At 56.2% G+C, this 21,180-nt stretch overlaps 1 protein-coding gene across 1 annotated transcript in view; it reads right to left on the reverse strand.

The window, feature by feature from the left end:
* Sptbn5 (spectrin beta, non-erythrocytic 5) overlaps nt 1–20,868 on the reverse strand; it is a 45,253-nt gene extending 24,385 nt beyond the window's left edge. Inside the window, exons 1-26 of the mRNA XM_074058837.1 lie at nt 19,219–20,868; nt 18,698–18,764; nt 18,155–18,348; nt 17,828–17,995; nt 15,370–15,486; nt 13,007–13,164; nt 12,336–12,564; nt 10,876–11,507; nt 9,644–9,782; nt 9,296–9,528; nt 8,895–9,048; nt 8,536–8,736; nt 8,221–8,427; nt 7,429–7,561; nt 6,430–6,542; nt 6,206–6,346; nt 5,437–5,589; nt 5,034–5,164; nt 4,567–4,806; nt 3,960–4,247; nt 2,667–2,907; nt 2,363–2,502; nt 2,133–2,232; nt 1,365–1,535; nt 778–942; nt 226–440 (exon numbers count right to left, since the gene is read on the reverse strand). Coding sequence (XP_073914938.1) covers nt 226–440; nt 778–942; nt 1,365–1,535; nt 2,133–2,232; nt 2,363–2,502; nt 2,667–2,907; nt 3,960–4,247; nt 4,567–4,806; nt 5,034–5,164; nt 5,437–5,589; nt 6,206–6,346; nt 6,430–6,542; nt 7,429–7,561; nt 8,221–8,427; nt 8,536–8,736; nt 8,895–9,048; nt 9,296–9,528; nt 9,644–9,782; nt 10,876–11,507; nt 12,336–12,564; nt 13,007–13,164; nt 15,370–15,486; nt 17,828–17,995; nt 18,155–18,348; nt 18,698–18,764; nt 19,219–19,305 — 4,817 coding nt within the window. The 5' untranslated portion in view covers nt 19,306–20,868. The remainder of the gene's footprint in view (nt 1–225; nt 441–777; nt 943–1,364; nt 1,536–2,132; nt 2,233–2,362; nt 2,503–2,666; nt 2,908–3,959; nt 4,248–4,566; nt 4,807–5,033; nt 5,165–5,436; nt 5,590–6,205; nt 6,347–6,429; nt 6,543–7,428; nt 7,562–8,220; nt 8,428–8,535; nt 8,737–8,894; nt 9,049–9,295; nt 9,529–9,643; nt 9,783–10,875; nt 11,508–12,335; nt 12,565–13,006; nt 13,165–15,369; nt 15,487–17,827; nt 17,996–18,154; nt 18,349–18,697; nt 18,765–19,218) is intronic.
* Between the last annotated feature and the right edge of the window lie 312 nt (nt 20,869–21,180).

The following is a 21,180-nucleotide window of genomic DNA, read 5'->3' on the forward strand; positions in this document are numbered from 1 at the left end:
GAAAGGAAACCTGTGATGATGGGTAGGCCGCAAGAGGACCACCTGACTTCAGGTGGCAGGGGTCTTGCTTTGGACACCTAACATGGTCTTTGACCCTCCTTGCCTCAGAATGACTATCATAAGGGAGGAAGCTTGGGCATCCTCAGGTTCTACAAGTGCCACCTTGTTGGCTCTTAAGTCCTGTACAGGGGGAGTGACACAACAGAGTGAAGACGGAACAGACACCTCTGGCAGCACTGCTGTGTCTCCTCCAGGATGGTCTGGGCAGTGGCCACACTGTGGGCCTGGGAGATGAGATCAGCCATCTTGCTGGCCAGGGCTTGGCTCTTATTCTCCAGTTGGCCATGCTGTCTCTGCAGCTTGCGGCTGGTGCACAGGTCCTGCCCTGTTTCTGTATTCTGCAGAGCTCCCTCTAGCTGCTCCATCTTCTCCTTGGCCTCCTGGGAAGGACCACAGGGGGCTACATTAGGCTCCCTACTACAGCACGGCAAGTGGCCCTTCTGTGGCTCTGACTGGTGCTTGTAGCACCCAGGACTGTCAATGACAACCTCCAACCCGCAGTGCCTAAGCAAGTCTGTCATCCCATGCTTCTTGCTCTTGGGACTCAAATTGTAGTGATCACATGCTGAACACATAAGAGTCATCCCTGAATTGGCCACTGCTGGGGAACACCATGCTTAAGTTGCTAGAGCTGGAGGTCTTTGCAAGCTACAGAGTTCCCCCTCTCTCCCTTTCTGTCCTTCCTGTTCCCACTCCATCCCCTCCTCCCCCATGGACCTGCAGTTGCTCCAGGAGCTCTTTCTGCTGTCTAGCCTGCTGAAGTTTGTCTCCACGCTCTGCCATCTTGCGGTTCAATTCTCCCCACTTGTGACTCAGGTCCTGAAGCCTGGTCTGTATGTCATCCCTGGCAAACGGCCTGCTGTGCAACAGCTCTCTCGCAGTCTGGAGTGGAGACAAAGACCAATGGACTGCTGGGAATACTAGCATGCACAGCAGGCTGGACCCAGGTGACTGGGGGCAGGTTGCTGGCTATAAGCCTTTCTCCATGACCATAGGGGAGGAGGGGTTGTGAGCAAAGCAGGTAAGTGGGCATTAGGTGGAAACAGAAAGAATTCTGTTCAGGGAGGGAGCAGACTCTCGAGCTTGCCCTGTAGAGAGGAGGGGAAGGGGTGATGGCAGCTTTCTGGGTGGGTTTGGCAAGGGGAACACTTAGCTCAGTGAAGGAGGCAGCTGAGGGTTTCCAGCTCCATGGTAACTGGAGTTGATCCTTCAGCCACCATGCTCCATGGAAACATGCAGGGAAGTATGTGCTGGATCTGAAGAGGAGGTGGCCCTGCCCTGCCCTCTCTGTCCATCACCCCCACCTGATGCAGGTCCTCCACATGCCCACAGGCGGCCAGCACTTCCCTCACAGCTGCGTCATGTGACTTGAGTTTTTGTAGGATGTTTCTATGTGTTTGGAAAGGCTCATCTGCTGCTGTCGGCCACCTCTCCTCCATCCACAGCATTAGCTCCTTCATGTCCTGCTTCCACTCCTGCCCAACAACCAGGAAAGAGTGGGTCCCCAAGTCCAGGTGTGAAGGGTGAATGCAAGGACCTGCCTCTAGGAAGCGGAACTTCAGGGCACCCCTCCCCACTGTGGGGAAAAGCAAGACCCAGAGCCAATTCTGGAATGCAAGGAGGTGGAACCCAAGGTTATTGCTTCCCAAATGGGAACAGAGACACTTTCCACTTCTCCAGCACACATCAGGCCATGTATATCCATCTTGGTCTGAATAGGCTGAGGCTCTGAGAGGCCTGTGGACCAGCCCAGAATGGGTCTGCTCTGACTGAACATATACCAAAGCCAAGGTTTGCAGCTGCTGCTTACGATCCCAAAGTGTGCTGGAAATATAGGGGAGGGCTAGTGGGATGAAGAGTAGGGTTAGCCAATAGGCCTGTACTTTAGACCTGCCTCTGGGTGCCACATGGTCACAGCTCCATTGTCCTCATGGGAGACACCTGAGCCTTGATGCCTGCCTCATAGGTGCTGTGAGGGTGGATGCAGGCTCCCTGTCGCTACTGTACCAGTGTAGCCATGGACTCTCAGGTACTGCTCCTGGGAGGCCTCCTGCACGCGGGGAGCCTCTCACCTGCAGTTGTAGGGAAGCCAGCAGCTGCTCCCTCCTGTGCTCATTCCTCTCCTGGAGCCTGGTCCACTGTGCCTGGACACTCTGCAGCTGCTCTCTGATCCTGATGAGCAGGTAGGGGGAGAGGGTTCCTCTCTGCTCAGAGGCGCACCCAACCCAAGGGCCCCCCTTCCCCAGCCTCAGGACAGCGGTCTGTGCAGGTTGGGAAAGACAGGACGGCAGGCTAGGCTCACTTGTGTGCAGCAGGGTGTTGGCTCTGGACCAGCTTCTCACCACATGCCTTCAGGGCCTCTAACCTAGGTCCTAGGATGCTCAGAAGCCACCCAAGCACCCGGTGCTGCTGCAGCAGGCTCTGAGCCTCCCTCACGTCCTCCTGGGTACAGAGGCTTGAGGTCATGCCAGGGAGAATGGGGTCAGCACCATCTCCCCCACCACCACCCCCAAGGGCTGCCTGCTCAGCCTGGCTTCCAGATCCAAGGTGAGCTCCCTCTAGTGGTGGGGGAGTGACACTCCAGTTCCATGTCCCAGGCTCAGTACCCCCACATTGTCCAGGCACAGGGAAGCCTCGTGGTTAGCACAGGTGGCAGTGAAACCATCCACTTCTCGGGCAAATCTCTGCAGTTCCAGCCCTTCCTGCAGCCACCGCTGTCTCTGCTCCCATGCAGCCACCAGCTCCAGGCTTTGCTGGTCCAGGAGCCTCAGAGTACTGGCCACCTCTTGGGAGTATGGAGAGTCCAAGACTGCCACGGGCTGGCACTGAGTCTCCAGATGCTGCAGCCTGTCCGGGACAACCAGCAGAGGCCGATCACAGCTGACTCCTCTTGCCAGCCCTCCTCCTCTCTCGCCTCCACAGTCCGCTCATGGTAGAGCTCTGAGTGAGGGTAACTGCCAGGAGGGCTCTGTGTGCAATTTGTTAGCCAAGGCGGTTCACTTGTCCCACAGGACAAGGATCCCTGGCCTGTGCATGAGATTGCAAACGTAACAGGCCCAGCCCAGCGCTCAGGACCCAATAGTTCCACACTCCCTGCCATACCACACCCTGGCTCCTATTGGAGCCATTTTTTAATATGGATGGCTAGTAGATGCCCAGGTAAGTGGCTATTCTGAGGTGAAACAACTCATCAGGGACTGATTACTCAAACCACATATGTGCTTGTCTGCAGGGCCACCGCTGACCCACATGGAGCGTTTGAAAAAGTTGACCCTTTCAGCTGGGTGCAGCCCACCCAGCTGGGGAACTAACACAGCTGTGTGAAGTGGAAAAGTCCGAACTTCCTCTGAGTTGCTACAGCCCTGAAGCAGACAGTGGGGTGTGGCAAACACAGAGCATATGTTTCTTGGGGCCCACTTGACATCTGTCAGGCTCCCTTGAGCAGGGCACAGCCTGGGGACTGTACATGGTGGCCCTGCCTGCTTAGAGTCATCTCATCACCCCTGCAGGAAGACAGGCATCTCCATTCTGAGGAGGTTGGTATCTTGTTCCCATGGTCAGGTCCTGAGCCATTTGACTCCAGGGGCCAGTGGGTTTCATCACCCACAATGGCAGGGGAGGCTGGACTGGAAGGCAACCATCAGCTCTCCCAGAGGGAGACAGCCAGGCCTGGACTGTATAGAGCTTCCCAGGTGTCAGTGTGCTGGGCCCTTCCTGGAGCCTACAAGCTGCCTGATCCAGGCCTAGGTCCCTCTTGCAAACCTACCTCAAGTAGCATATTAGACACTAGCCTGGGTCACTTTCCTAGTGACCATACTGCTTCCTGCCCTCCCTTTCTGTCCAAACCCCTAAGGTCTTGCCCAACCCGAAGTATGCCTTGCCTGCCCCCCAGTTCTGACCTCTCCTGCCACAGGTGCATCTCCTCCTGCAGGTCTCTGTGCTCCCTTAGCAGCCTCTGGGCCGAGGTCACATCCACCAGCTCCTCCTTGCTGTGCAGCTGAGCCTGGACACCCTCTGCCCACAGGAAGATCTTCTGACTCTCCCGCAGGAAGCTCTGGTGGGCCTGAGCCTCTGTCCGGATCTGGACCTGTTGGGCCATTTGCCCCTGCACCTGCTTCAACAGCCCTTGCAGTGCCTCCATCTGCTCCTGCAGGGGCTGGCTCTCTGTGGGGCCTGACTCAGCTGCCCTGGGGGACAGAGCCATTGTAGTCAGTGCCCCAGGTTTGATGCCCCAGGCCTGTGTCCCCCAGGAAAGCACTGACAACTTTGAATCCCCACACTACCCCTACCTAGGAGCAGCATAAACATGTAACTCTTCCTCTCCCTGAGAGCACGTTTTCATGCTGCCTGTTCCCTGCCTCTGCCTGCATCCTTCCAACAGCACATCCTAGTCTTTGTCTCTCCGTTCCAATTCCTGCCTCCTCCTTACTGCATCGCCCTTCTCAGCGCCTCCCTCTGCCTTCACTACCTCCCAGGACACCGGCACCATGCTGGACCCTGCCGTACTTCAAGACCACACTTTGGAGGTAGTGGATCCTCTTTTCCAGCACCAGAACCTTCTGCTGGATCAGTTGTAGGGCACAGTGGCTGTCCTTGGAGCTCCCTGGATCCAGGGTCTCCAGCTGCAGTATCACATCTTGTAGCTGGGCCCGGGTTGGGCCACACTCCTGCAGAAAACTGCACACCTCTTCACAGTGTGCCAGCTGCAGGCCCTTTTCCTTTTTCAGTGCCTCTAGGCACCCCCACCTTGAAAGAGGGCACAGGGATGTCACCATCATAGGGACACTTCCACATCTACCCTGGGCCTTCACTGGAGTCTCATACGACAGAAGGTGCCAGGCTGCCTGTCCCCTGCCCTCTCCCCCGGCTCCAACACTGTCCAGCCTCTCCATCTGACATAGTAGGAGGCACCAGGCTGAGGCCCTGCCCCGTCCTACCTGGTCCTAAGTCCCCTGCATCCCCCTCATTCTCACCTCTGGTTCAGGTCCTCCTGCTGTCGTTGGATTTTTGTGGCGTCCCCAGGACATCTTTGCTTCAGTTGCTCAGCAGAGTTGCTGATCTCAGCCCAGTGGCCCTTTCCCATGGCCAGGGCAGTGAGTAATTTCTGGGGAGAAGGAGGACCAGGCCTCTGAGGAGCCTTATCCCTTCCTACACCCCCTCAGGACTAGGAAGGGCCTCAGACATATTCTTCTGTGGAGATGCTCCTATTGCCTATCTCCAAAAGGACAGAATCTGGGTTCTTAGCCCTCAGAATCAGGCCAGCTAACTTGGTGACCTCCCTGGACAGGAATGTAGCTAATATGTAGAAAGGGGCATAGTGAAATAATAGGCATGACTGATGCACCCCAAGCCTCCCTTGGCTCCAAGTAGCTGTACCTCATATTTTAACTGTGTGACCTCCAAGTTGTCACCCTCGGGCTGCAGAGTTTGGAACAGTGCTGTCTGTTTCTCCAGCCAGGACTGGAGCTCTTCACAGGAACTGTAGAAGCCAAACAGGACCACAGCCTCCTCCAACTGGGCCCTGCGGAGCTGAGATGGGCCCAGAGCTAGGTGAGGACCAATGTTCCCCGTAGAGGACTAAGGGAGGGCCAAAGGTGTGCTCCTCTTACTCCAGCGCACCAGCATTTGCCAGTTCAGGGCCAGAGGGGTCCCTGTTCTGCTGCTGGGCCCCATGTCCTGTCCCCTTGGCACCCAGCAGAGGGAGCTGGTGAGAGCTTGGAGGGTTGTGGGGAGGGTTGGCCTTGCTCTTAGGTCAAACCCACATTTTCCTGACAAGACTTGGCACTGCCTGGCAGCTCACATGCCTCTCCAGGTGCATCTCCTGTTACTGCCTCCCTTGCTTCTGAGCTCAGGGTGTTTGGCCTCAGCCTTCAGTCAGATCCTGACAGCTTCACTAGAATTGCCTGCTCTTGGCTTCGATTTGTTCAACATTTCTCTTTTCTTTCATTAGTGCAAGAGGTTGAGCCTTGGGTCTCCTGCATGCTAGGGGTTCCACCACTGAGCCCATCTTTGTTTTTGAGATGGGGTCTTGCTATATTACACATGTTGGACTTGAACTCCTGGGCTCAAGCAATCCTTCTGCCTCAGCCTCCTAACAACCTGGGTCTATAGCTATGAACATTTCTTAAACAAGGACTATTATTACCTCTGCCACAGCTCGCAGGCCTTCATAGTCCTGGCTCAAGTGATCCTGTGTCTGGAGTATGGTGTTGGGGTCAAAGAGGTCAGGCTCAACTGGAAGAGCAATCCTTGGGCCTTCCTCAAGAAGACTCAGTGCAGACACCACCTGCGTAGACAGACAGCAGTGTGTCTAGACCTGGCTCCCACCAAGCGGCAGAAACTCTGGCAGGGTGGGGCAGGTGGTTGTACCTGGGGCTCCTGCTCCATTCTGTGGCTGATAGGCACCTTGGCCTGACAGCCTGCCCAGTCTTTCAGCTCCCAGGTATCCAGGGCCTCTCCTAGAAGCCAGGTGAAATGTGCTGCTGTGGGGACACAGGCCATGAGGGCTGCTTAGGACCTATTTCTCTTCCCAACCAGGAGCTTGCCACAATGGGTGATGTTTATTCAGTACTTAGCACTTCCTTATGCCTAGCCCTGTGCAAAGACCCTTGGGGGCTGGACCAGGACTGGACCTTTCCATATGGGGGCTTACCATCCTCTTGGGACTGCAAAGCTCACAGACCCAGAGCTGTTAGGACAATATCAAGGACTGTCCTTGGGTAATCAGGGCATGTGTCATGTGATGTCAGTACTGCATGTCCAGGGGAAACAAATGCTAGAATGGTCTGGAACAGGTTGTAAGGACAAGGCGGGACCCCAGTGGGGCCTGCCCAAGGAGTACCATTTGTGGAGGGGAAGGCAAGGTAGCTGTGGTAGCAGGAGCTGGGCAGAGAGAAGGGAAGCACAAGCTGGAGCCCCTTCTTGGGGGATGGACAAGCACAACATCTCCATCTCTCTGTGCCTCTCTCCCTGGGCAAGGGTAAATAGCAGTAGCATCAACCCAAGCCACTTGGAATTGAGTTGAGGGGACTGAAGACAAAGAGCCGGCATCGACAAGAACCAGAAAGGGGGGAAATCAAAGAGAAACAGGAGAAGGAAGACCCAGAGAATTTCAAACTATTTCATCTAAACTTTGCTGGTGTCAAAACCACCTTGCTGTGACTGTCCAGTGACAGGCACTTGTTCCCCTGAGCAGCCCAGTGTATCTCTGGGTAGTTCCAAGAGCCTTGTTCTGCTGAGCCCAAATTGGCCACCCCTTAATTTCTTCCCTTCAGTTCTTGGATGTCACAGAGGGCCACACAGAGTATGTTTTGCCCCTTCATTCATGACAGCCTGTGAAGATTCCTGCTTAGGGTCTTGACCTTGTACCTCTGGAGGTAAAGTGCGTCTGGGCCTGGGGGCGTGAGTGCTGGCCACCTGGAGTTACCCAGATTTGGGTCTCATCCCGGGCTCTCCCAGTTGTGTCTCCATCAATCCTGCTCCAGCCTGCTGAGGGCTTCTCCTACATGAAGGGGCAAAAAATCTGTTTAAGAGCTCTCCAGTAGAGGGAAAGCTGTGCCCCCACCCCACCGTTGGGCAAAGCGAAGGTCTGAAGATGCCAGGTGCTGTCCCTGATTCCTCTATCTTTGCCGGCAACAGCTGGGTAGAGGGCCTTGATTTCGCATCTTGAGTCACTCACCCAGATGCCTTTGGAAACTAGGGGCTCAAGGAACTAACTGACCAGAAAGTTTCAGAGAGCGGTCTAGTGGCAGTGACTATAGGCCACCCAAACCCCTCAAGGACTATCGGGTGAGAAAGCTGAAAAGAGCTCACTTTAGGCCTGCCGGTGAAAATAAGGGGGACGTTCCTGGAGGAACCTGCTGGATGTTCCAGAACTGTGCTAGGCAGAGCGAGCCAAGCCCAGGCGTACTTGATGACCGCGATTCGCGTGGGCAGAGAGTAGGATTCCACTACTTTAGGGCTGGGTCAGCCGATGAGATGTGGCTGAGGATGGGGGACACGCCCACTCCGGGATTCGCAGGGCAGGGCCACAAAATCCCTCCCATTTCCACCCTCAGTGTGACCCCGCGCCGGTGACGCATAGGACACGGTGCCTAGCAGAGACCACGCATTTGGGGCTGGGGGCGCCAGTCTGGGTCCCTTCCCGGTCTCCACGCGCACCGTGAGCGACGCCCGGGTCGCTGCCGCCCGCGCTTGCTCGTCCAGCCGCCGCAGCTCGGCCGCGAAGGCGCGTACGCCGCGCTCCAGCCGCAGGTGGCGCAGCAACAGGGCCTCGGCCGCTGCGTGGTCCTGGCCGCCGGAGGCGCCCTCCAGTGCCGCCCGCCGCCGCCGCAGCCACGAAGCTGCCTCTGCGGTGTCAGCAAAGTACTGCGGAAGGGGGCGGGGCTAAGGGTGCGCAAGTGCCCCCCCACGCCCCGCCCTCAGCCCGCACGCCCCGCCCTCAGCCCCGCCCCGCACGCCCAACCAGGCTGCTACCTGCAGAACCAGCAGGGCTGTTTGCAGCTGAGCGCCCCACGCCGCTGTCCGGGTCCAGAGCTGCTGCCACTCTCGCTGCACGGCCTCCGCCCTCTCCTGGGGATCTGGCAACCTCCAGAGCCCGCGGGTGCTAAGGTCGCGCCCCCTCTGCATGAGATCCGCGCACACATCCTGGTGGCGGTGGAGTTCGGTTTCCAGGGCCTAGCGGAGCAGTGGGGAGGGGGGTTTGTCTCGGTGAAGGGAGGGGAACCGGGAGGAGCTGGTGTCCCAAGACTGACAGGCGGGACGGGAAGTCGGGAGGGCAGGGAGGGCAGGGAGGGCAGGAAGGTCAGGATAGCAGGGCCTGAGGGAGCCCGCACCTTGTGTTTCCTCAGGGCGCCTGTGATCTGGTTGAGGTCCCGGCCCAGGGGTGTATTCTCCACCAGCTGTCTGCGCTCCAGCAACCAGGTCTCTTCTTCCTCACAATTGTGCAGGAACTCTGCCCGCTGCAGGGTCTGCTCCAGCAGCGCGCGCCTGGGGAGCCGCAAGAGCCACCAGGGACTTCAGGAGTTGCTAGGCATGGGAAAGGGGCTCCCCACTAGGGTCATGCAGTGCCTCTTAGGACTTTTCCCTGAATGACTCCACAGGTGAGCCAGAGGTCTTGCAACTAAGGGACAGTGTAGAGGAGGTTGGCAGGGCAGCAGTGTTCTAGTTTGGGCAGAAGATAATTTGGGTTACAGAATAATTGTAGAGAAGGTTGAAGAGTTGGGCAGGCTCTTACCGATCCTTGATAAGAGACACCAGGCTCTGGTGGAGCTGGGCAAGAGCCTGGGCCTTGGCCTGCAGCATCTCCACACTGGTACTCAGGGAGGGATCCAGCCGTGCAGTCTGGTGAGCCAGATGGTTCACATGGGCCCCATGGGCCAAGACCTGGGCCTCCAGCAGCTCATGTCTCTGCAGCAGCTCCATTACATCGGCCAGCTGCTGCCCACAGGCTGTGGAGCTGGCAGGCACCTAGCCAGAGATGAGTGGTCATTACATTCCCACAGTGCTGGGTCCTTATGACCACCAGTGCTGGGGAAGGACCCCCGCCCTGTGTTCCCTAGAGGTGAGTTGGTCCAGTGCCCACCTGCAGCTCCCTGAGCTGGTCTGAGGTAGCCTCCACCTCCTGCAGCAGGTTCAGCACAGCCTCTGTGCCTGCCATCTGCTTCCTCTGCTTCTGTAGCTGCTGAAGGAGACTCTGCCAGCGCCAGGTGATCTCCTCCTGCCTGGAGGAGAGGAGACTAAGGTCCTCTAGCAGGCTGTGGCAAGGAAGCTACCTTAGGGTTCCTGGCCACTGGTAGGGCTTGGCTGCCCAGATGGATGGCTGGGGGCAGGACCTAGGTGTGAGTGTCTGGGCATGGGTGGTTGGGGGCAGTGTGACCTGCTCAGGTCACAGTTAGAGAAGCTAGAAGGAGGGCCTGGAGGTTCAGGCCTTCAGCCCTCCTCCCCCCTTTCCAGTCCTCATCTCAGTGGATGGCAACTCTGTCTTCCTGGTGCCCAGACTAAAACCTTGATAACTCAGCTTCTCACAGTCCACACCTGATCTGTCTGCAAATCCTATTTGGTGCCCCTTTGAAAACATACCCAGAATCTCACCACTTCTCATCTTGACTGCTTCTTCACCTGGATTATTGCAACAGCTTTCTAACTAACTGCTCTCTCTGCTTCTGCTGGTGCCTTCAATCTGTTCCAACATGGGCCACAGGTGATCATTGTAACACTAAAGTTACAGGTTGACACTCTCTGCCTGGGGCCCTCCAATGAATTCCCATCTTTCTGAGTAAAAAAAAATCAAGTCTTTCCTGTATCTGGTGAGGCTCAGCCTGACCTCCCCCATTCTACTCCTTGGCCCTAAAACCTCCCTGACCTCATCTCTCGAGTTGCTCACTTTGGCCACCCCAGTGTCCTTGCTATTTTTCAGATTTGTTAGGTGCATGGGACACAGTAGACACCCCATAAATGCCTGTTCAGTGAGTGAGCTAATATCAGAGGCTACCTAGAAAGAAGAGTGCTTGCTGGGCATTGTGACACATGCCTGTAATCCTAGTACTCGGGAGGCTGAGGCAGAAGGATTGCAAGTTTGTAGCCAGCCTGGCATACATAGTGAGACCCCTCACAAAACCAAAAAGAAAAGGCCATTCTTTACAAAAAGGGATGACTTATTGATGGTGGAGTTTCAGGCATCCATGGGATATTGATCAGAGGGAGCCTGAATCCAGAGTCCCCACTCTCCTCCCTAGCCAGGAATACAAGGGTGGGAGTGGGGTAGAAAGGCCTTAGCTTATTGTGACGTCTTAGCTTTCTGTGCCTGGGGCTCACCTGTGGGCCACATCTGCCCAGCTGTGGTAGTGCTCCTGCTGGAGGACATCTGCGAGCTCGGCCAGGGCCTGGAAGCGCCCCTCCTGGGGCAGGATGCTGGCCTCTAGCATACCCAGCCTTTGGATGGCCACCTCCACTGTGGCCGGGCTGGCCGGGGGGACTCTGGCCTGGCCCAGTACCTGCTCGGCATCCTTTAGGAAGCTCTCCCGGAGGGTTGCCTTGTGCTGAAAGTGCCGGGCCAGGGTCTCCAGTCGCTCCAGCATCAGCAGCCTCTGCTGCAGGGCCTGGCCCCGGGCAGCCTCTGCCCGCTGCAGCCCTGCCCAGCGCTGGGCCAGCTCTGCAGGGCTCAGGCCCTCGCCAGGTAGGAAAGGCCTGCGGTTCTGGGCTCGGAGGGCTGTCTGCAGCCGGAAGAGCAGGGCCTCTGTGGCTCCTCGCTGCTGCAGTCGAGGTGGCTTTTCCTGGGTGCGGAAGGAAGCAAAGGCTGCCAGTAGCTGGCGCATGGCAGGCAACGAGTCTGGGAAGTCCCGCTCTTCCAACTGCACCTGCTTCTCTGCAATCCAGCGGAGCAGGTCGGCCACCAGCTGCTCGTACTGGATCTGCAGCACCTCTGTCTCCTGGAGCTGAAACAGGACCTGGTGGAGGCAGGGGAAGGGTTAGGGCTGCACCTAGGGCGGGCCCCAGAATGGAGCCACCCCTGTTGCAGCTGGAGTTGCCCAGGTGTGCTTCTTCCCTCAGCTGAGGATGCACTAAAGTGGGGGGCCCCCAGTCCCCGGGGAAGTGGAGGCATTGCACACTCAGACTCAGGAGTGTGTGTGGCTACTTGACATTGTCTTGTCTTCCTCCATCTTATTTCACCCTCTTAGGCCTCGTCTCTGGGTTGAGGCCCTTCAGCTCAACCCAGAGCTGAAGGTCCTCTTTCTGGACCTTCTTGGCCTTCCTAGTGGCCCTAACCAGGCTAAAGCAGCTTTGAGCCCTTGGCCTGTATTATCACAACCACACCCCCCAACCCCCTGCCATCAGACACTAACCCGGAGGACAGCCTTCCCAGGCCTCAGGCTCTGCCATCGCATCCAGAGAGTTAGAGAGCCCCCCAAAAACATTGGCTCGGTGTAGCCCTCCCCAGCAGGGCCTATCCTACCCTGTCCTTGCCAACTCGGCTCTCTAAGCCTTTTAATCTCATTAGCAGTTTAACTGCTTATAGTGTCGGGGAGGGTGAGGAACAGAAGGAGGCACTGCTCCCCTGGCTTCATATTATGCCAGGTGCTTTTCTGGTAACTTCATTTACTCTCTCTTGAACACTCCTAACAGCCTTTTTTTATACAAGTGTTTCATTTCCCTGTTACAAATGAGCTCAGAGAAGTTAGGCAATTATGCCAAAGCCACACAGCAAGTAAGCAGCAAGGGCAGGCTTCAAACCCAGGTCTGCCTGCCTGACTGACCTGCTTCCCTTTACCACCAACCTTAGTGAGTCTCTTCTGTACAGTCTGCCCCTGATGTAGACGGGAGAAGTAGTGGTAGTAGAGAGAGACATAGGTCATGATGGAGCGCTCGTCTGGCTGTAGGGTCGCCACATCTTCAGGATCCAGCAGCTGGGCAATGCCTAGCTCCTGCTCCGCCACGTGAAAAGCCAAGGTGAGGTTTTGCAGTGGGCGATCTGGACGCAGGGAGCTGTAGTCCAGCAGATCTGGCCTGGACAGAGCAGGAGGGCAATTCAGCAGAATGTCCTGCTTTGGCCTAAGCCAACTTTCAAAACTACGCATGCTCCTAGTGCCCTTTCTCAGGTTGCTGGGAGTTCACTTTCCTTGACAGTCGTCGGAGGTTGACCTGGGCTGAAGGATGAATAGGAATCCAGTGGGGGAGGAGGGTGAATTTGGCACAGGGGCCAGGCAGGGAGAGGATGGTGGAGAGAACCGAGGGACACATAGAGTGGAGAAGGCAGAGATTAAAGGCAACCCCAGCTACCTCCCGTGGGATGGCCTAGAGCAGAACTCAGACCTCAGTCCTCTCTACCCTGGGCTCATCTCCCCTTCTCCGTCAGGGCCCAGGGACAAAGGGGATGTGGAGAAGCAGCAGGTGAGGCCTGGAGCCCCAGGCTGCCAGCTCAGTGGATGGTGGCGTGGCCCAGCTGTACCTGTGGGTGTGGAGGAGGGCATTAAAACCCAGCCCATTGCTCCAGCTGCGGGAGAAGTCAGTGATGTCCACGTTGGTGTAGCTGGCTGTCTTCCTCTGGCACCAGACCAGCAGAGCTTCCCTGGCAGACAGCAGGGCTGCACTGGCCCCATACTCTTCCTGGTAGGACAGGGCAGCATGGTGACCATGGAGGACATGTGTGTGTGTGTACGTTGGGGGACAGCAGAGACTGTAGGCTGTGGGGAGGTGGGCTAGGATCCTTTTCCCTAGAGCCTAGGCTGAGTCTTACCTAATCATTCATGAAGGGTGAGAAAGAAAAAAAAAAAAAAAAAAAAAGCCCAGCATCTGAAAGCTGTCACCTGTCACCACAAAACTGGCTTGGCTTTGCAGATGATGACCACAATAGCAATAGTTCCCAGTTTTAACCCTTCTGAAGGGCAAGGCTTGTAGACAGATGACCTGGGGCCTCACAGAACGGAGGCTGGGACTTTTAGACCCCTTCCCTGTCACCACAGGCTTTCTGTGGGCCAGGCACAAGGCCCCTGTGCTGCAGCTCTCAGCTCCTCCTAGCCCTCTGAAGCAGGCATGTTAGTGTTCCCATTCTACAGATGACAACCAGTGTGGTAAGAGAGATTGGGACTGTTTGGGGACCCTTCGGGCAATAAAGTGGGGGTGGCCTCAGCCCATGAACCTCCAACAGAGGCCAAAGAGCCCCCTGCCTAGCAGGCTCAAAGTCAAGGGACTGCCTGGGGCTGGATCTAGTTCCAAACCCCTCCCAACTGGGCCTGTCCCCTGTGGCTACTTCCCCCTAATCTTCACTCTTGGCTTCCTTCTTCCCTCCATCTCTCCTGCTCAGCACTTCTGCTCTTTCCTTCCTGCTTCCTCCCTTCTCTGACGTCTTTCTCTGCCCCTCCTTCCCTCTCTAGAGTCTCCTCCCTTCCACCCCCTTCCTGGTCCCTCATGCCCCAAGGCCCCACCTCTCGGCTCTCCAATCCACTCTTCCTTTTGGCTTCTCACCCCAGGACTCCCTCTGGTGTGTCCCCCTGACCACAACTGGACAGGAACTGGAACATGCAGGGACGGGGTCATCAGGGAGCAGGCCCAAGGTGGCTGAAGAGGATAGTGAGAGCCCACAGCCTCCAAGGGGAAGGGCTGTGAGAGCACTAGGCCTCTGGGGCTTGCAGGGACCTGAGGTCAGTAAGTTCATCCATCCAAGCCAAGTGCAGTGGCTCATGCCTGTAATCCCAGCTATTGGGTTGGGGTTTGAGGTCATAAGGGGCAAAAGTAAATGAGACCCTATCTCTAAAACAAGCTGGGGGCTGGAGGTGTGGCTCAAGAGGTAAGGTGCCTGCCTAACAAATGCAAAGCTCTGGGTTCAAACCCCAGCACTGCCCAAAACCCCAGAAAAAACAACGAAAACCAAGCTGGGCATGGTGGTGCATGCCTGTGGTCTCAGCTACTTGGGAGGCAGAGGTAGGAGGATCACAGCCTGAGGCCAGCACAGGGCAAAAGCAAGACCCTATCTGGAAAATAACTAAAGCACAAAGGGCTGGGGTGTGGCTCAAGCGGTAGAGCACCTGCCCAGCAAGCCTAGCAAGTGCAAAACCCTGAGTTTAATCCCTGGTGCTCCAAAAATAAAACAAAAACAGTAAATTCATTTTCAAAACAGGGCTCAGCTCTGGGACTCCGACAACACTCCACTCCCCTTGGGGCTCACAGTCACGTGGTGAGTTTGGGGCTTTTTCTTTATTTTTATTTTTTCCCTCACATTGTGAGTTTTGAGGCCTCAAGTTTTGGGCCTGCATTTTTGCCAAATCTGTGGCTTTTCATTAGGACTTTGTTCTCCAGCTTGACTTTCCTAACTACTAGAATCGAGTGTCAGATAGTATATCGGATGTCATAAAGCTGTGAGAGTTCTCAAATATAAAGAGGTCTGTTTCTACTATCTCTGATCCAGTTGTGGGGAAAAGGTCGTTGGGGGACCATGAAGAAAATCCTGTCTCACTGGTCTTCAGGGGACTTTGCAAACCTCCAGGGCTGGAGCTCCTATAGATTTAATTTTCCTTAATGGTACGTTCTGGCATAAGAATGTTACAGGGTTTCAACGCCAAGCAGGGAGCAACAGACCAGGGTGGAAGTGACTGCTGGGCAGCCCCCTGCCCCCTCCCTAGGGAGCCATTTGTCAGGCTGGTTCTGAAGCCCGGATGCTGGTCCTCACTTCAGTATATGGTAACCCTGGGTTGAAGAGTGGAGGCCATGGATCTACTGTGAGGACCATAGGCGTTGGTGACCCTGCTCTGTCCCCAGGGGCCTGAGGGGAGGCAGGGCTGGGCTGGGTCACAAACACTGTGGGTTGAGACCTACCCTGTCCAAGATGATATGGGAAATCTGGAAACGCAGAATAATGACCCAGAGGAGTCCCAGGATGAGCGGCTGGTCTCCGTCCACGATGTTCTCTGGCCCAATGAGGGGAACTGGCACCTGTGGGCACAGGTGGCTAGGCTAAGCCACGAAGCCAATGTTCCTGAGAGAATGCAGAGGAACCAGAAGTCCAAGGAGATAGCCTCAGAGTGGAGGGTCCTGGAATCCAGACTGCCCCAGCCAGGAGGTCCCCCAGAGAGAGAAGGAAGAGGACAAGGCCAGGACAGGGATGGATTTCTCAGTGGTTGGGGCCTTGGCCCAAGGCCCCCTGGGTGAGGGCCTAGCTTGGTGAACTGGACTGGGCCACTGGGTAGGGGACTCACATAGGTGGGTAAACCAGGGCCAAAGTCAGTGGTTCAGCTATGGGAGTTGGAAATGAGGGGTCAGAACAGGAGATGTGTGAGCAAAGCAGACAACAGCCAGGGTAACCTCCACTTCCCGAGGCATCTCTGAGGAGAGTGGTGCTCAGATCTCAGCCCTCTTCCTTAGTGTTCCATCTCCTGAAGGAGCTTGTTAGAAATTCCGAGTCCCAAGCTCCACCCAATCAGACTCTCTTGGGCCAGGGCCCAGAATTTGCATTTGAACAAACACCTTGGGTGGCTCTTAGGTGCACTAAGTTGGGAACCTCTGCTCTAGAAATTGTCACTTGGACAGGAGGATGGTTGAAACAAGGAGAAAACAGGATCTCAAATTCACAGAGGATAGGCTCCCTTTACCCTCTGACTCCATCTTTCCCTCTCCCAAATTACACAGCACCGAGGCCGTGGGATTGTTGCAGTCCATGAGGCTCTAAGCACAGGCCTCAGGGCCTTTGTACTAGCTGTCCCTGTGGCCTGAAAATATTCCCCCAGATATCTGCGTGGCTATTCACCCCTCTTCCTTTAAGTATCTCGTCAAGTGTCACCTTTTCACCTGACTACCTTATTTAACACTGAAACCTGAGGACTATTCCTTCTGCCCAGATACACCCTCAATCCTTTCTCCTCTGTGGGGATCCCTGGTGCTTAGGATTAAGTACCTAATACAGTGTCTGGCCTGAGTGAACACAGAGAGGGAGAGACTCCTTATGAGACCTGGAGGCACTGGCCTCGCTGACCCCCAGCCTGGAGGAGCCACATCAGGGTATCAATCCCTTGGGTTCTCTCTGTTGTATCCAAGCTGCCATCTAAGGACTTCTCTCCCTAGCACGCCCAACCCTTCTGAATCCACATCAGCTTGTAGTTGGAGCACATGACCTGTGCGGAGCTCCAGTTTGCTGCTACCAGCTTGAGAGGGCCGATTTGGCCCAACTCGGTGCTTAGCAATGTCAGCTGCTAGCTTGAACTTGGTCGTCACGGGAGGGTTAGCACCGTGGAAATTTGATTTCCCCCAGAGAGCCAGTTTTGGGCATTTCCAGTACAGAGCTGATGTGGCTCCCTGAGGTCAGGGCCCAGGTTTTGCATGTTGTACCCCAAGCCTAGCACAAACGCTCCTGCAAAGCACCTCTAAATGAAAGCTTTCCTCGTCTGCCTTTTACCTGTTTGTCCCTTGTCCTGTCTTGACACTGCCTCATATATCTATGGAGTCAGATGTCACCTTAACAAGCATTTGAGAGAGCTGACCAAGGCCATGGGGCTTACACCCTCCCAAGATTCTGGAAGGAGGTGACTAGCTCATAGGATCTGCTTTGTGTGGCTGGCAGCTTTCTGCCCTTCGGGTGTGGGGACCTCAGTCACTCCCCTCCCCCTGGCTTTAGTTTCTTCCCTCCTGGTTTCCTCTGCACACTGGGCTCCAGAGGGTTGCATGGAACCTTCATCGGGACCTCAGGATGGGCCACAACACTCCGCTCAGCCTAGCCAGGCCCCGCTCAGTAACTTCACAGCCTCCAGGACAGTCACCTCACAGCCCCAGTACCTGAGGCCAGGAACTGGTTCCCAGTGTCAACAACTCCTGCGTAATCTCCTGACACTGGCCATGACGGTCGCCTGGACCTGGAGTTCTTGCCTTTTTTTTTAGTGACCATCTCCTTCCCAGGTGACTCTGGTGTCCTTGTATTTACTGAGGCCCTTCTCCCTCCTGCCTCTCTTCCTTCTGTCTGGCCTAGTCGCCAGAGCTCTGCCCCTTCTTTCCCATACCAGACTCCCACGGCCCATGCCTGGGCCCTGCTGTCTGACTGACCACAGATCTTGCCTGGTAAGTCATTCTGGACCTCAGTGTCCTCATTTATGAAACGAGGTTAAGTGAACACTAGATTCGTTCAGTGCAGAGTCCTGCGAATTTCAGGGAGCTTTGCTTCTGGTTCCTCTGTGTCCCTGCTGTGCCTCTGGTCTCTCTGTGTCCCAGCCCAGGCAGGATGGCCTCAGCTTCCCATCTGTCCAGCTGCCCTCCCAGTGCCATGCATGGCAGCCCCTCCCGGATGCACCTTGGCCCTGAGGAAGGCCAGGGCTCGGCTGTTGTTCTCTAGGAAGTGCACACGCAGGCGGCCCGGGCTGGGCGCGGGCAGGGCCTCCCCCGAGATGAGCTCCAGCAGCCGCAGGAGGTGGGTGCCATCTGCCAGCTCTGTGTACAGGCTCTGGATCTTGATGCCTACCTGGGGAGTAGATGGGGACAGGAACCAGGGTAGAACTGGGGTCAGTCCAGCCTCCCCTGCCCCGTCCATCCCAGGGCCTGCGAGGGACAGGCCAGAGCAACCATGAGCAGGTGACCTGCAGCCTGAGGCCAGCATGGGGACACCCCCGGCCACACTCACCCGGCCGAGCCGGAAGATGTTATTGACCCAGTTGGTGAAGGTCTTCTCCTGCATGTGTGTGTGACGAGCCTGCAGCTTCCGGATGTGGCCTGACTCATATTCAGAGGCCATGGTGGGACCTGGATAGGGTGGGACCCAAGCTTGGGCCTGGGCCTCCTGTTGTAGGTGTCCTTTAGCTGAGGAGCTGCTGGGGGCTGTGGGGATGACCGGCCATCAGGCTTGCAGCCTTTTGGAGGCAAAGGGGCCCTGGACATTTCTCTGAGCTTGGAGATGGCAGGCATAGAGGTTGGGGAGGAGGATGGACACTAATGACCTCTCACTGGGGTGGGGGTCCTGCCCTGCCACACTGTCACCACGGTTGGTGGGGGTTGTGGCTTGGAGCCTAGGTAGGCAAGGTCTGGTGCTCCTGGCTCCACTTGAATGTGCCCAGGACCCCTTTGCCCCACCCCACCTTCCAGATTCTTTTCTGAGCCCTGCTGCCAGTCTTTCAACCACAGCAACTGGCCTGCGCTGCGATGGTTGAGGAGGCCAGGGACTGCTCACCTTGGTGCTGTCTGGGTCCCAAGGAGGAGGCCCCGCTGGTCAGACGAGATGGCAGATGAGACAGAAGCTGGGAGAAGCATGGGGAGAATGAGCATGGGCCGGGACCACACCATGGCCCTCCCCTTGCCCCAGCCTGTCAGGAATAAGGACACACAAGCAGCATTGTCCTCCCACCTGCCACAGGGTGTGGCCCAGATGGGAGGGGGTGGCTCAAGAATTTTCCAGGCCCATTGTTAGGGGGTCTCCTCCTTCATCATCCACCCTGCCCCCTGAAAACTCCCACTGTGGTCAGGTGGGGGTCCTGACTTCCAGGATGGGATGGCTCTGGTGGGAACATCACAGGGTGCCATCTGGATGAGAGGCATCAAGGGGCAGACCCCCTTCCCTCTGCACCCCACAGCAGCCCCAGAGCAGGGGATGGGAGGGAGCTTGCTGGCTGGCAGCCTTGTCCCCACCTCAGGAACACCCACAGGGAGTTATCAGACCCTGCGTTTCCAGACCCTCACAGAAATGCAACCAACCTGGCCGAGGTCCTGAGGGCGGGGTTTGCTCAAGGCCAGGAGGTTACTTCCTGAAGGGGGCACCCCTAGAACAGGGGACCTAGACATGCAGACTGGTGGAAAAGAGAGTCCTCTGAAATCTGTGTCAACTCTTTGGGGCTCCGTGGAGCTGGCTGTGGCCTGGGGCACAGAGGCAGGGCGTACATAGTACACAGGGGTGGGTGGACTCTGGCCTGCTTCTCCCTCCCTGGGTAACCTTGGTCTGCATGTAGAGGGAAAGCAAGTGCTAATTCTGGTAGTTGCAGACAGCTGGCTAAACTCAGTTTACAGTCACCTGGCTGGGTGTGTGACAATGGGTGAATCCGCTGCAGTATCCCGGGAGGCCCTGGGAGGGTGCGAGCCTCCTTGGGGAGGTTCCCTGCAACCATGCCTGTGAGAAGAGTGACCTGGGCCGGTTGGTCCCCTGTGAACCCCTTGGGATCCTGGCAGACAGGGGCTAGGAGATGGGGTGCTCACACCCCTGTCTGAGAAGCTCCTTCCCCTCCTGTTCTCCCCCTGCACTGGCCCTCCCGACACTGGCTTTCTTGTGGATGCTTGAGATGAGTTGAGCTCCTTCCTTGCTTATGGCCCAGATCCATTGGGTCACCAGTGGCTGCTGTTACCACCTGTGCCTGTCCCTGCTCTACCCCTTCCATGCTTAATGTCCTGAAGGTCCTTGTCACCACTCCCTTATACCCCATTTACTTCTCCAAAGCCTGGCTCTGCCCTCCTATGAAGACCCGCATTTCCTGCTAGGGAGAAGTCAGACTTGCAGACCTGATTGAACAAAGTCTTTGAAGCCCTCCAGGTTCCTGAATAGGCTTCCTCCCTCCACTCATGCCAGGGTGCTCCCCATGGACAACCCCTGATTCCTTGGTAGGAGCAGAGCTTTCCTGCTCCAAGGCTGGGTTTCAGCTGTTCTCTCAGTGTAGACTGTCCCCTTCTGCTCCCATCGTTCACCTTCTCCGGTCCTAGCAGCCCTGGTGCAAGTCCTGCTTCTCTAGAAGGTTCCTCTTCCACCTCCTTGCCCCAGGATGACTGAGCCTTTTTCTCCTGTTCAGACCCTTGGCCCAGGGTGCCCTGTGTGATGCAAGAGCCCAGGATAGACAGGATGGACGGCAGGCTGCTTTGCACATAGATCTTGGCAGAGGTTGCTGTGAAGTCGTGGAATGGAGTTGGGGGTCTACTTTCCTTCCTCCCTAGCTCAACTGCAGCTAAAGACACTGTATATTCCACAAGGACCAGCTCCTCTTTTGCCACAACTGACTGCAGCTCTGGTGAAATGAGAACCCTAGTCAACACAAAGTTGGCATTGGTTTGCAAATAACTGAAATTTCAAGTTGAACTGGATTAAATGACATAGAAGGAGTATAGTGGCCTTAGTAATTGAAAAATCTAACAGGAAGAGGACTTCAGATGAGGTTTGATCCAGCAGCCCAAATGATGTCACCATAGGCCTGGATTTGCTCGGCTTTTCTCAACACCCCTTTGTCATGTTTCCCAGGGGTGCCCAACCTCTGTTCTCAGCACTTCTCTCAATGCTGTTTACATCAGGCTCATGACTTTACATTGCAGGACTGACAAAAGACAGAACTGCTCTCTCAAGAGTTGGAACAGAAGTATTCTGCGCCTGGCGTGCAGAGGCTTGAATTGGGTCCCCTGTCCATTTTTGAGTCATTATCTGTGATAAGGAGGTGAGAGGCTGTCATTGACTCATCAATCAGGACCCACCCTTGATCCCCAGGAAAGAGTGGGTGGGGTCTATGTGGCCCAAATCTCCTGCTGAGAGCAAAGGTGGGAAGAGGGGAGCACTAGGCACCACCAGCAGGGTGGATGGGGATGGGGGATAAAGCCCTGATGTCTGCTGTGGACAGTGGGTATCTGTGAGATGTGATAAGAGGAAGGAGCTGAGCCAACCATTCTTGTGCCATGACACCTTGAGGT

The sequence above is a fragment of the Castor canadensis genome, chromosome 2 (genome assembly GCF_047511655.1).
Source record: "Castor canadensis chromosome 2, mCasCan1.hap1v2, whole genome shotgun sequence".
Lineage (NCBI taxonomy): Eukaryota > Metazoa > Chordata > Mammalia > Rodentia > Castoridae > Castor > Castor canadensis.